The 14,458-nt window shown below is 60.4% G+C and overlaps 1 protein-coding gene across 2 annotated transcripts in view; it reads left to right on the plus strand.

Moving 5' to 3' along the window:
- Positions 1–14,458, plus strand: part of LOC147093014 (neutral alpha-glucosidase AB-like) — an 83,234-nt gene that overhangs the window by 39,129 nt on the left and 29,647 nt on the right. For both annotated transcript variants that reach the window (XM_085976347.1, XM_085976348.1), the window contains 4 exons: positions 6,464–6,551; positions 7,998–8,097; positions 8,990–9,086; positions 13,766–13,946. In XM_085976347.1, the coding sequence (XP_085832473.1) occupies positions 6,464–6,551; positions 7,998–8,097; positions 8,990–9,086; positions 13,766–13,946 (466 nt within the window). The remainder of the gene's footprint in view (positions 1–6,463; positions 6,552–7,997; positions 8,098–8,989; positions 9,087–13,765; positions 13,947–14,458) is intronic.

Genomic DNA, 14,458 nt, shown 5'->3' on the forward strand with positions numbered 1-14,458 from the left:
TCTCGCCGAGGCGCTCGCTCTCTCTCCCGTCTCGCGCTCTCTCTCCCCGTCTCGCGCTCTCTCTCCCCGTCTCGCGCTCTCTCTCCCCGTCTCGCGCTCTCTCTCCCCCGTCTCGCGCTCTCTCTCCCCCGTCTCGCGCTCTCTCTCCCCCGTCTCGCGCTCTCTCCCGTCTCGCTCTCTCCCCGTCTCGCGCTCTCTCTCCCCCGTCTCGCGCTCTCTCTCCCCGTCTCGCGCTCTCTCTCCCCGCCTCGCGCTCTCTCTCCCCGTCTCGCGCTCTCTCTCCCCGTCCTCGCGCTCTCTCTCCCCGCCTCGCGCTCTCTCTCCCCGCCTCGCGCTCTCTCTCCCCGCCTCGCGCTCTCTCTCCCCGCCTCGCGCTCTCTCTCCCCGCCTCGCGCTCTCTCTCCCCGCCTCGCGCTCTCTCTCCCCGCCTCGCGCTCTCTCTCCCCGCCTCGCGCTCTCTCTCCCCGCCTCGCGCTCTCTCTCCCCGCCTCGCGCTCTCTCTCCCCGCCTCGCGCTCTCTCTCCCCGCCTCGCGCTCTCTCTCCCCGCCTCGCGCTCTCTCTCCCCGCCTCGCGCTCTCTCTCCCCGCCTCGCGCTCTCTCTCCCCGCCTCGCGCTCTCTCTCCCCGCCTCGCGCTCTCTCTCCCCGCCTCGCGCTCTCTCTCCCCGCCTCGCGCTCTCTCTCCCCGCCTCGCGCTCTCTCTCCCCGCCTCGCGCTCTCTCTCCCCGCCTCGCGCTCTCTCTCCCCGCCTCGCGCTCTCTCTCCCCGCCTCGCGCTCTCTCTCCCCGCCTCGCGCTCTCTCTCCCCGCCTCGCGCTCTCTCTCCCCGCCTCGCGCTCTCTCTCCCCGCCTCGCGCTCTCTCTCCCCGCCTCGCGCTCTCTCTCCCCGCCTCGCGCTCTCTCTCCCCGCCTCGCGCTCTCTCTCCCCGCCTCGCGCTCTCTCTCCCCGCCTCGCGCTCTCTCTCCCCGCCTCGCGCTCTCTCTCCCCGCCTCGCGCTCTCTCTCCCCGCCTCGCGCTCTCTCTCCCCGCCTCGCGCTCTCTCTCCCCGCCTCGCGCTCTCTCTCCCCGCCTCGCGCTCTCTCTCCCCGCCTCGCGCTCTCTCTCCCCGCCTCGCGCTCTCTCTCCCCGCCTCGCGCTCTCTCTCCCCGCCTCGCGCTCTCTCTCCCCGCCTCGCGCTCTCTCTCCCCGCCTCGCGCTCTCTCTCCCCGCCTCGCGCTCTCTCTCCCCGCCTCGCGCTCTCTCTCCCCGCCTCGCGCTCTCTCTCCCCGCCTCGCGCTCTCTCTCCCCGCCTCGCGCTCTCTCTCCCGCCTCGCGCTCTCTCTCCCCGCCTCGCGCTCTCTCTCCCGTCTCGCGCTCTCTCCCGCTCGCGCTCTCTCTCCCCGTCTCGCGCTCTCTCTCCCCGTCTCGCGCTCTCTCTCCCCGTCTCGCGCTCTCTCTCCCCGTCTCGCGCTCTCTCTCCCCGTCTCGCGCTCTCTCTCCCCGTCTCGCGCTCTCTCTCCCCGTCTCGCGCTCTCTCTCCCCGTCTCGCGCTCTCTCTCCCCGTCTCGCGCTCTCTCTCCCCGTCTCGCGCTCTCTCTCCCCGTCTCGCGCTCTCTCTCCCCGTCTCGCGCTCTCTCTCCCCGTCTCGCGCTCTCTCTCCCCGTCTCGCGCTCTCTCTCCCCGTCTCGCGCTCTCTCTCCCCGTCTCGCGCTCTCTCTCCCCGTCTCGCGCTCTCTCTCCCCGTCTCGCGCTCTCTCTCCCCGTCTCGCGCTCTCTCTCCCCGTCTCGCGCTCTCTCTCCCCGTCTCGCGCTCTCTCTCCCCGTCTCGCGCTCTCTCTCCCCGTCTCGCGCTCTCTCTCCCGTCTCGCGCTCTCTCTCCCCGTCTCGCGCTCTCTCTCCCCGTCTCGCGCTCTCTCTCCCCGTCTCGCGCTCTCTCTCCCCGTCTCGCGCTCTCTCTCCCCGTCTCGCGCTCTCTCTCCCCGTCTCGCGCTCTCTCTCCCCGTCTCGCGCTCTCTCTCCCCGTCTCGCGCTCTCTCTCCCCGTCTCGCGCTCTCTCTCCCCGTCTCGCGCTCTCTCTCCCCGTCTCGCGCTCTCTCTCCCCGTCTCGCGCTCTCTCTCCCCGTCTCGCGCTCTCTCTCCCCGTCTCGCGCTCTCTCTCCCCGTCTCGCGCTCTCTCTCCCCGTCTCGCGCTCTCTCTCCCCGTCTCGCGCTCTCTCTCCCCGTCTCGCGCTCTCTCTCCCCGTCTCGCGCTCTCTCTCCCCGTCTCGCGCTCTCTCCCCGTCTCGCGCTCTCTCTCCCCGTCTCGCGCTCTCTCTCCCCGTCTCGCGCTCTCGTCTCGCTCTCCCCGTCTCGCGCTCTCTCTCCCCGTCTCGCGCTCTCTCTCCCCGTCTCGCGCTCTCTCTCCCCGTCTCGCGCTCTCTCTCCCCGTCTCGCGCTCTCTCTCCCCGTCTCGCGCTCTCTCTCCCCGTCTCGCGCTCTCTCTCCCCGTCTCGCGCTCTCTCTCCCCGTCTCGCGCTCTCTCTCCCCGTCTCGCGCTCTCTCTCCCCGTCTCGCGCTCTCTCTCCCCGTCTCGCGCTCTCTCTCCCCGTCTCGCGCTCTCTCTCCCCGTCTCGCGCTCTCTCTCCCCGTCTCGCGCTCTCTCTCCCCGTCTCGCGCTCTCTCTCCCCGTCTCGCGCTCTCTCTCCCCGTCTCGCGCTCTCTCTCCCCGTCTCGCGCTCTCTCTCCCCGTCTCGCGCTCTCTCTCCCCGTCTCGCGCTCTCTCTCCCCGTCTCGCGCTCTCTCTCCCCGTCTCGCGCTCTCTCTCCCCGTCTCGCGCTCTCTCTCCCCGTCTCGCGCTCTCTCTCCCCGTCTCGCGCTCTCTCTCCCCGTCTCGCGCTCTCTCTCCCCGTCTCGCGCTCTCTCTCCCCGTCTCGCGCTCTCTCTCCCCGTCTCGCGCTCTCTCCCCGTCTCGCGCTCTCTCCCCGTCTCGCGCTCTCTCTCCCCGTCTCGCGCTCTCTCTCCCCGTCTCGCGCTCTCTCTCCCCGTCCTCGCGCTCTCTCTCCCCGCCTCGCGCTCTCTCTCCCCGCCTCGCGCTCTCTCTCCCCGCCTCGCGCTCTCTCTCCCCGCCTCGCGCTCTCTCTCCCCGCCTCGCGCTCTCTCTCCCCGCCTCGCGCTCTCTCTCCCCGCCTCGCGCTCTCTCTCCCCGCCTCGCGCTCTCTCTCCCCGCCTCGCGCTCTCTCTCCCCGCCTCGCGCTCTCTCTCCCCGCCTCGCGCTCTCTCTCCCCGCCTCGCGCTCTCTCTCCCCGCCTCGCGCTCTCTCTCCCCGCCTCGCGCTCTCTCTCCCCGCCTCGCGCTCTCTCTCCCCGCCTCGCGCTCTCTCTCCCCGCCTCGCGCTCTCTCTCCCCGCCTCGCGCTCTCTCTCCCCGCCTCGCGCTCTCTCTCCCCGCCTCGCGCTCTCTCTCCCCGCCTCGCGCTCTCTCTCCCCGCCTCGCGCTCTCTCTCTCCCCGCCTCGCGCTCTCTCTCTCCCCGCCTCGCGCTCTCTCTCTCCCCGCCTCGCGCTCTCTCTCCCCGCCTCGCGCTCTCTCTCTCCCCGCCTCGCGCTCTCTCTCCCCGCCTCGCGCTCTCTCTCCCCGCCTCGCGCTCTCTCTCCCCGCCTCGCGCTCTCTCTCCCCGCCTCGCGCTCTCTCTCCCCGCCTCGCGCTCTCTCTCCCCGCCTCGCGCTCTCTCTCCCCGCCTCGCGCTCTCTCTCCCCGCCTCGCGCTCTCTCTCCCCGCCTCGCGCTCTCTCTCCCCGCCTCGCGCTCTCTCTCCCCGCCTCGCGCTCTCTCTCCCCGCCTCGCGCTCTCTCTCCCCGCCTCGCGCTCTCTCTCCCCGCCTCGCGCTCTCTCTCCCCGCCTCGCGCTCTCTCTCCCCGCCTCGCGCTCTCTCTCCCCGCCTCGCGCTCTCTCTCCCGCCTCGCGCTCTCTCTCCCCGCCTCGCGCTCTCTCTCCCCGCCTCGCGCTCTCTCTCCCCGCCTCGCGCTCTCTCTCCCCGCCTCGCGCTCTCTCTCCCCGCCTCGCGCTCTCTCTCCCCGCCTCGCGCTCTCTCTCCCCGCCTCGCGCTCTCTCTCCCCGCCTCGCGCTCTCTCTCCCCGCCTCGCGCTCTCTCTCCCCGCCTCGCGCTCTCTCTCCCCGCCTCGCGCTCTCTCTCCCCGCCTCGCGCTCTCTCTCCCCGCCTCGCGCTCTCTCTCCCCGCCTCGCGCTCTCTCTCCCCGCCTCGCGCTCTCTCTCCCCGCCTCGCGCTCTCTCTCCCCGCCTCGCGCTCTCTCTCCCCGCCTCGCGCTCTCTCTCCCCGCCTCGCGCTCTCTCTCCCCGCCTCGCGCTCTCTCTCCCCGCCTCGCGCTCTCTCTCCCCGCCTCGCGCTCTCTCTCCCCGCCTCGCGCTCTCTCTCCCCGCCTCGCGCTCTCTCTCCCCGCCTCGCGCTCTCTCTCCCCCGCCTCGCGCTCTCTCTCCCCGCCTCGCGCTCTCTCTCCCCGCCTCGCGCTCTCTCTCCCCGCCTCGCGCTCTCTCTCCCCGCCTCGCGCTCTCTCTCCCCGCCTCGCGCTCTCTCTCCCCCGCCTCGCGCTCTCTCTCCCCGCCCTCGCGCTCTCTCTCCCCGCCTCGCGCTCTCTCTCCCCGCCTCGCGCTCTCTCTCCCCGCCTCGCGCTCTCTCTCCCCGCCTCGCGCTCTCTCTCCCCGCCTCGCGCTCTCTCTCCCCGCCTCGCGCTCTCCCTCCCCGCCTCGCGCTCTCCCTCCCCGCCTCGCGCTCTCCCTCCCCGCCTCGCGCTCTCCCTCCCCGCCTCTCGCTCTCCCTCCCCGCCTCTCGCTCTCCCTCCCCGCCTCTCGCTCTCCCTCCCCGCCTCTCGCTCTCCCTCCCCGCCTCTCGCTGGCCCTCCCCGCCTCTCGCTGGCTCCCCCCCGCCCCCCCGTCTCTCTCGCTCCCCCCGTCTCTCTCGGATACTGACTGGCAGTTTGTGTTTTCATTCCGAGCGAGTCTGCTTGGGTTTGATTGGTGTGGCTGCGGTCTCGCACCATCTCCATCGAGTTGCCTGGGGAACCTGGCAGTTGGTTTTGGTAACTCGTAGCACCTGGTTAGAGTGGGATGGGAGCGGGTTTGCCCGAATGGGCCCCACAGACAGTAATCGGAGGGATGTGGAGGGGGTGGGAAGAAGCACCTGGAGTTGTGAAGACCAGTAACTTGACTGAGGACTGGTTTTTACATTCATCGCATTGATTCCCTCGCAGTAGTGCTGTGCACTTAAATTATAAAGGAGTACCTTTCCTCCTCTTCAGCCATGTTACTAAAGGGCCCAATAGCGCATTTGGGACGTCCTGAGGTTGTGAAAGGCGCCGTATAAATGTTCTTTCTTTACATGAATAATAGCCAGTTGACAAAAGGAAGGGGAAGGCTGCCAGTCCCTGTAGAATTGCATCCTTGCGAGGGTCTGTGGAAGATTGGGGGGCAGGGTGCCGTGTGGGAAGTGTCTCTATTCTAACTGCAGTGGGAATGTATAGGAAACTGGAGGGTGGGGGCGGGGGTCCACGCTGCTTGCACTGCGATTCTAATTTATTCCTGCTGTTGGAACACAGCCAACTGCTTCAGAAATAAACCTGCAGGGCTTGCCGTTTAATTCAGAGCTCGCTCGGCAAGTCTCTGCCCCCTCGATAGGGTGCACCTCTCTCTCTGCTGTGAGTTACTACCAATTGTTCACTGCAGCCACTGAATCCAAAGTGAGTGTGTGTGAGTGTATAGAAGGGACTGCAGAACACTCCTGCCTCATCCAACCATCTTGGGCACACGGCCCCAGTTGTGGATTTGACGGGATTGCTGCCTGCTTCATTTGAAACCACGCCCTCTCTGGTTTTTAAGTGGGCTGTTTCAGAAACATCTTGGGGAAACAAACATGACGCCAGAAAAGACCCCCCCCCTTCTCCCCCCACCCTGCTTTCTCCTACATCATGATACGGAGGGAAAGGCAGGGAAGTGGGATTGAAAGGATAAAGCTGCCATGGTTAACAAGACCAGAGTAGGCTCAATAGGCCCAGTCTCTTTTACTTTTTAAACAGGGTGCTAGCCATGCTAGGGGTTGTGCAGAGCTTGGATTCATTGCAGACTCTTTATTGAAGGTTCAGGGTTTTGATGAATTGTCACTGCCAATGAAGTAGAGTTCTGGCCGTGATTGCGATCCCGGCTCCTGCGTCGATCCCCCGTCTGGTGTAGGCTGTGGCGATCCTCCGGCTTCATGGCGATAGATGTGCAGACTGCCTTGTAATTCTTAGTGTCACAAGCGGACAGTATTGTGTGTGTGGGGTGGCGGGAGGCGGGGAAAGATTGCTAAATTCATTAATGGAGCGTCCAGTTCACAATTTAAGTGGGCAGTTTGGAGTGTTGCCTTTAAAGCTGCCTCCGCGGCAGAGGAGCGAGAGAATCAAAATGTGACGGTGTGGTAAAAGCCGCAGGACTGTACAATTTCCCTTTCCCGTGTTTTAGTGAGGAGAAGAAAGAGGAAAATGTGGAAAATGAGGAGGTGAAAGAAGAGGCCAAGCCTGGCGATGAAGGAACGGATCAAGTGGAGCAGGTAAATCCGAGTTGCTGGGTAGTGAAGGGCGTGCGTGTGCAGAGATGGTAACCCTGTGTACAACCAGTTCCCAACCCCGCCCCGCGTCCACCCTGAAGATTTCTCCTTCCACTCCTCCCTTACATACAGAATTGACGGGCAGGAGAAGACCAGCTGATCCATCCAGCCTGCCCCATGCTCGTGATGGCCGCAGCTTTGTGACTAGACACATCCCACCCGATCCCCCGCAGCCAGACAATCTCCTGGGAGAGGCAAAAAGAGAAAAAAAACAGGGCCAATGAGGAAAAAGTACTCTAGAATAAGCCTCTTCGGCCCCCTCAGGCGATCAAATCCCAGTCCAGGAGATCGCACGGACCCAGTGTTCTCTATAAAGACACTCGCCTTCTGTATGATGCGCTCTCTGTCCCGGTCAGGAACCGCTCCAGCTCCCTGTCGAAGGGATACAGAGAGACGGCACCCACCACATCAATGCATCCCCGAGACTCACTACTCTGATTCTCTGGAATACATGGACGTGGATTCTGAGGGTGATTGACAGGGTAGATGCTGAGAGATTGTTTACCCCTGGCTGGAGAGTCTAGAACCAGGGGTCACAGTCTCAGGATAAGGGGTCGGCCATTTCGGACTGGGATGAGGAGAAATTTCTTCACTTGGAGGGCGGTGAATCTTTGGAATTCTCTGCCCCAGAGGGCTGTGGAGGCTCAGTCGTTGAGTATATTCAAGGCTGAGATCGAGAGATTTTTGGACTCTCGGGGAATCGAGGGATATGGGGATCGGGCGGGAAAGTGGAGTTGAGGTCGATGATCAGCCATGATCTCATTGAATGGCGGAGCAGGCTCGAGGGGCCGAATGGCCGACTCCAGCTCCTAATTCTTATGTTCTTATGTCCTCTCTGAGACAAGAAGAACCGCCCAACATCCATTCTCTTTCTACTCTTACATAGTTTAAACTCGTGTCCCCGGTCCTCCCGAACCTGTTAAACTGGAATAATCTATCAGTAGAGACGCTATCCAGCCATTTAACTATTTTATAGAGCTCGATCGGCTCACCTCAGTCTACGCAGCTCCAAAGTAAACAGACCCAGGTTAGACGTAGAGAAGATGTTTCCACTTGTGGGGGGACCAGAACTAGGGGCCGTCAATATAAGAGAGTCACTAATAAATCCAATCGGGAATTCAGGAGAAACTTCTTTACCCAGAGAGTGGGGAGAATGTGGAACTCGCTACCACAGGGAGAGGTTGAGGCGAATGGCAGAGATGGATTTAAGGGGAAGCTGGATAAACACACGAGGGAGAAAGGAATAGAAGGATATGCTGATGGGGTGAGATGAAGAGGGGTGGGAGGAGGCTGGTGTGGAGCAGAAACACCGGCACGGAGCAGTCGGGCCGAATGGCCTGTTTCTGTGCGGTACGCTCGATGTAACTCGATGTATAATTCTTCCCGCAGCCTGAAGACGCACCTTCTCGGAAGGAGAGTGAAGAGAAAGAGGACGAGGCTGGAATGTGGGAGGAGACATTTAAAACTCACACCGATTCCAAACCCAACGGTAATATTTCATAGTCCACTCAAAGAAAACGTCATTAATAATCCGGTGGGGGGGTGTGCTGGGGGCGGTATAGAAGACTGCGGCCCGATGAGGGAACTGGCACCGGAGCAAGTGCTCGCGCTCTTGTCGCGGGGTGGTGGGATGCACGGCAAGGACTGATCTCGGGATCGGGAGGACAGATACCTTCACAAGGGAGCTTGTGCAATGTTCTGAGTTTCGATCAATCTAATCCTAATTCCTGATATGGCTATATAACTCCCTTTTGAATAGATAACATCCGCTGCTGAATCCCTCATCCATGCCTTTGTTACCTCTAGACTTGACCATTCCAACACACTCCTGGCCGGCCTCCCACGTTCCACCCTCCGTAAACTTGACGTCATCCAAAACTCAGCCGCCCCGTGTCCTAACATGCACCAAGTCCCGTTCACCCATCACCTCCTGTGCTCACTGACCCATGTTGGCTCCCAGTTAAGCAGCGCCTCGATTTCAAAATTCTCATCCTTGTTTTCAAATCCCTCCGTGGCCTCGCCCCTCCCTATCTCTGTAAGCTCCTTCAGTCCCACAACTGCGCCCCCCCCCCCCCCCCCCCTCCGAGATATCTGCGCTCTAATTCTGCCCTCTTGAGCATCCCTGATTATAATCGTTCAACCATTGGTGGCCGGGCCTTCAGCTGCCTCGGTCCCGAGCAATGCTCCTGTGAAGCACCTTGGGATGTTTTACTGCGTTAAAGGCGCTATATAAATACAAGTTGTTGTTATTTGCTTCTATGATCCGCGCTGTTGATATAAGGGGGCCAATCCCGGCGTTGTCCTAGAGCCCGGGCATCACACTGTGACAAGGGGTGTGTGAGTGTGAGTGTGCTTTCTAATGTGCCGGTCTGTCCCCTCAGGTCCATCGTCTGTGGGCCTGGACATCTCGCTGCCTGGCTTTGACCATGTGTATGGGATCCCGGAGCACGCCGATAACCTGAAACTCAAGACTACAGAGTGAGTACCAGCCCCCCCGAGGCTCGCAGATCTTTCTTAGTGCAGAGCCAGTGGGAATTAAGCGGTGACCAGAAGTAGACTTTTTGCCCAGTGTCTGAATATTGTACTGAGGGAGCGCCGCACTGTCGGAGGGTCAGTACTGAGGGAGCGCCGCACTGTCGGAGGGGCAGTACTGAGGGAGCGCCGCACTGTCGGAGGGTCAGTACTGAGGGAGCGCTGCACTGTCGGAGGGTCAGTACTGAGGGAGCGCTGCACTGTCGGAGGGTCAGTACTGAGGGAGCGCCGCACTGTCGGAGGGTCAGTACTGAGGGAGCGCCGCACTGTCGGAGGGTCAGTACTGAGGGAGCGCCGCACTGTCGGAGGGGCGGTACTGAGGGAGCGCCGCACTGTCGGAGGGTCAGTACTGAGGGAGCGCCGCACTGTCGGAGGGGCAGTACTGAGGGAGCGCCGCACTGTCGGAGGGTCAGTACTGAGGGAGCGCCGCACTGTCGGAGGGTCAGTACTGAGGGAGCGCCGCACTGTCGGAGGGGCAGTACTGAGGGAGCGCCGCACTGTCGGAGGGGCAGTACTGAGGGAGCGCCGCACTGTCGGAGGGTCAGTACTGAGGGAGCGCCGCACTGTCGGAGGGTCAGTACTGAGGGAGCGCCGCACTGTCGGAGGGTCAGTACTGAGGGAGCGCCGCACTGTCGGAGGGGCAGTACTGAGGGAGCGCTGCACTGTCGGAGGGGCAGTACTGAGGGAGCGCCGCACTGTCGGAGGGTCAGTACTGAGGGAGCGCCGCACTGTCGGAGGGGCAGTACTGAGGGAGCGCCGCACTGTCGGAGGGGCAGTACTGAGGGTGCGTCGCACTGTCGGAGGGTCAGTACTGAGGGAGCACCGCACTGTCGGAGGGGCAGTACTGAGGGAGCGCCGCACTGTCAGAGGGGCAGTACTGAGGGAGCGCCGCACTGTCGGAGGGTCAGCACTGAGGGAGCGCCGCACTGTCGGAGGGGCGGTACTGAGGGAGCGCCGCACTGTCGGAGGGGCGGTACTGAGGGAGCGCCGCACTGTCGGAGGGGCGGTACTGAGGGAGCGCCGCACTGTCGGAGGGTCAGTACTGAGGGAGCGCCGCACTGTCGGAGGGGCAGTACTGCGGGAGCGCCGCACTGTCGGAGGGTCAGGACTGAGGGAGCGCCGCACTGTCGGAGGGTCAGTACTGAGGGAGCGCCGCACTGTCGGAGGGGCAGTACTGAGGGAGCGCCGCACTGTCGGAGGGGCAGTACTGAGGGAGCGCCGCACTGTCGGAGGGGCAGTACTGAGGGAGCGCCGCACTGTCGGAGGGTCAGCACTGAGGGGGCGCCGCACTGTCGGAGGGGCGGTACTGAGGGAGCGCCGCACTGTCGGAGGGTCAGTACTGAGGGAGCGCCGCACTGTCGGAGGGTCAGTACTGAGGGAGCGCCGCACTGTCGGAGGGGCAGTACTGAGGGAGCGCCGCACTGTCAGAGGGGCAGTACTGAGGGAGCGCCGCACTGTCGGAGGGTCAGCACTGAGGGGGCGCCGCACTGTCGGAGGGGCGGTACTGAGGGAGCGCCGCACTGTCGGAGGGGCGGTACTGAGGGAGCGCCGCACTGTCGGAGGGGCGGTACTGAGGGAGCGCCGCACTGTCGGAGGGTCGGCACTGAGGGAGCGCCGCACTGTCGGAGGGGCGGTACTGAGGGAGCGCCGCACTGTCGGAGGGGTGGTACTGAGGGAGCGCCGCACTGTCGGAGGGTCGGTACTGAGGGAGCGCCGCACTGTCGGAGGGGCAGTACTGAGGGAGCGCCGCACTGTCGGAGGGTCAGTACTGAGGGAGCGCCGCACTGTCGGAGGGTCAGTACTGAGGGAGCGCCGCACTGTCGGAGGGTCAGTACTGAGGGAGCGCCGCACTGTCGGAGGGGCAGTACTGAGGGAGCGCCGCACTGTCGGAGGGTCAGCACTGAGGGAGCGCCGCACTGTCGGAGGGGCAGTACTGAGGGAGCGCCGCACTGTCGGAGGGTCAGTACTGAGGGAGCGCCGCACTGTCGGAGGGTCAGCACTGAGGGAGCGCCGCACTGTCGGAGGGTCAGCACTGAGGGAGCGCCGCACTGTCGGAGGGTCAGCACTGAGGGAGCGCCGCACTGTCGGAGGGGCAGTACTGAGGGAGCGCCGCACTGTCGGAGGGGCAGTACTGAGGGAGCGCCGCACTGTGGGAGGGGCAGTACTGAGGGAGCGACGGTACTGAGGGAGCGCCGCACTGTCGGAGGCGCCGTCTTTCGGATGAGACGTTAAACCGAGGCCATGTCTGCCCCCTCGGGTGGACGTAAAAGATCCCACGGCCGCTATTGGAAGAAGAGCAGGGGAGTTCTCCCCGGTGTCTTGGGGCCAATATTGATCCCTCAATCAGCATCATTAAAACAGATGATCTGGTCATTATCACAGATAAGGGAAAAATTGAGGGTAAGGAAAGAGGCATACATGAAGTACATGGACAGCAGGGGGGGAGCATAATGAGGGAGAATATGAAGGGATTGGGGAGAAGTCAAAAAAACAATTGGGAAGGCAAAGAGGAACTATGAAATTAAATTATCAAAGAACATAGAACAAAATAGTAAAATATTTTACAGGCACATAAAAAAAAAGGAAGGTTGTGATGGGAATGTGGCCCCAGGCAGCAATAGAGAGATGGCCGCGATATTAAATCGGTATTTTGCTTCAGTATTTACCAGGGAGGTAGAACAGGTGGTGATGACATCGGATGATGAGATTAGTAATGAGATAACTGCATTTAAAACAAAACGAGGATTTATACTAAATAAACGAATCAAACTCAAAGAGGATGAAACCCCTGGTCCGGACGGATTATATCCGTGCATTTTAAAAGAATCTAGGGAAGAAATAGCAGAGGCATTATTACACATATTTAGTAATTCGTTAGAAAAAGGTGTCGTGCCAGAGGACTGGCGGATAGCTAACATAATACCGATATTTAAGAAGGAAGATAGAACATGCCCAGGGAATTATAGACCAGTCAGTTTAACATCGGTGGTAGGAAAAATAATGAAATCCCTACTAAAGGAGAAAATATCTAGAAATGAAAAATATAATAATGAATAGTCAGCATGGTTTTCAAAAGGGAAAGTCTTGCTTGACCAAACTCATTGAATTCTTTGAAGAGGTAACAGAGAGTAAACAAGGGCGATGCAGTAGATGTAATTTATCTAGATTTTCAGAAGGCCTTCGATAAGGTACCACATAACAGACTAATGAACAAGGTCAGAGAGAGCGGAGTCAGGGGACAGGTAGCAGAATGGATTGCTGGCTGGCTTCAGGACAGAAAGCAGAGAGTAGGGGTAAAGGGGAGCTATTCCCAGTGGCAGAGGTGGGCAGTGGTGTTCCACAAGGATCAGTGCTGGGACCACTGTTCACAGTTTACGTTAACGATTTAGATCTTGGAATCAAAAACACAATTTCTAAATTTGCGGAGAACACCAAATTGGGGGGGACAGTCAACACTGAGGAGGACTGCAACAAATTACAGGAGGACATTAATAAACTTGCAGAATGGGCATATAATTGGCAAATGAAATTCAACACCAATAAATGTGAGGTATTACATTTTGGTAGGAAGAATAGGGAGGTCACTTGTTACTTGGAGGGTGCGAGTCTGGGTGGGGTCGAGGAGCAAAGGGATCTCGGAGTACAAATACACAAATCACTACAAGTTGTGACGCAGGTTAACAAGGCCATAAAACAGCAAACCGAGCACTAGGGTTTATTTCCAGAGGGATAGAATTGAACAGTAGGGAAGTTATACTAAACCTGTATCGAACCTTGGTTAGACCACACTTGGAGCACTGCGTACAGTTCTGGTCACCATATTATAAAAAGGATAGAGGCACTGGAGAGGGTGCAGAGAAGATTTACAAGGATGATACCAGAAATGCGAGGGTATACCTATCAGGAAAGGATGAACAGGCTGGGTCTCTTTTCTCTTGAAAAAAGAAGGCAGAGGGGTGACCTAATAGAGGTTTTGATCGAGTGGATACAGAGAGAGTGTTTCCACTTGTGGGGAAGAGCATAACTAGAGGCCGTCGATATAAGATCGTCACTAATAAATCCAACAGGGAATTCAGGAGAAACTTCTTTCCCCAGAGAGTGGTGAGAATGTGGAACTCGCTGCCACAGGGAGTGGTTGAGGCGAATAGTATCGATGGATTTAAGGGGAGGCTGGATAAACAGGGAGAAGGGAATCGAGGGTGATGCTGATAGAGTTAGATGAGGAGAGACGAGAGGAGGCTCGAGTGGAGCATAAACACCGGCATGGACTGGTTGGGCCGAATGGCCTGTTTCTGTGCCGTACATCCCATGTAATTGCTGTTTGTGGGAGCTTGCTGTGTGTTCTAATTGGCTGCCACATTTCCGACATTACAACAGTGACGACACTTCAAAGAAGTACTTCATTGGCTGTGAAGCGCTTTGGGACGTCCCGAGGTCGAGAAAGGCGCTATATAAATGCAAGTTCCTTCTCTTTTCTTTCCCTAACCGTCCTGTGATCAGGAACCTCGCGTGTACAAGGGTTTGCAGCTGGTAGCTCCCACTTGTAGCAGAGCGCGCGCTTGGGGCCATATTTCAGATAGTGTGTGTAAGTGGTTTATAATTCGATGTCCGGTTTACCTCCTCAGCGGCGGAGACCCGTACCGTCTGTACAACCTCGATGTGTTCCAATACGAGATATTTAACCCCATGGCGCTCTACGGGGCTGTTCCTCTTCTGCTGGCCCACAACGTCCGCCGGACCCTGGGAATCTTCTGGCTCAATGCTGCGGAGACTTGGGTCGACATCAGCTCCAACACGGCAGGCAAGGTGGGTAACCCCCTCCTCCACAGTCAGCGGCCCCTGTGAACTTGGTGCGTAACTCGGGTGTACCTCCCCCCCGATATTTCGAAGGCCCAGTTCGAATATATCTTTTAAATTGAGAAACACAGCCGATGAACCGAGGCCCACAGTGCGGAATACTAGAAGGGTAGGGGAGAAGACGGGATTAATTGGGAAGTAGTAATGGGGTGACATCAAACTTGGGTTTCCAAGACTGTAGATGGTCGGAGGGAGGGAAGCTTGAGGGGGATTGGCACAATACTGGGTGTGGTAAACCACGTTCACTATCGTATCACTGTTAGTAGTTAGCACTGTTCACCACTGTTCGTTATAACTGTATCACTGACCACTATTGTATCACGGTACGAGGTCGCCTCTTGCCACACTGCTATACCTGGGATGACCACTGCCGACTCCGCCTTGGCTCCACCCACCAGGCCAGGTATAAAGGTGAGCGACTGGCTGGTATTCCTCCTGCTTGGATCGGATCACCCACGAGA

This window comes from Somniosus microcephalus, unplaced genomic scaffold, assembly GCF_052327205.1.
Source record: "Somniosus microcephalus isolate GS21.2 unplaced genomic scaffold, FLI_Smic_1.0 unresolved_chr2, whole genome shotgun sequence".
NCBI lineage: Eukaryota > Metazoa > Chordata > Chondrichthyes > Squaliformes > Somniosidae > Somniosus > Somniosus microcephalus.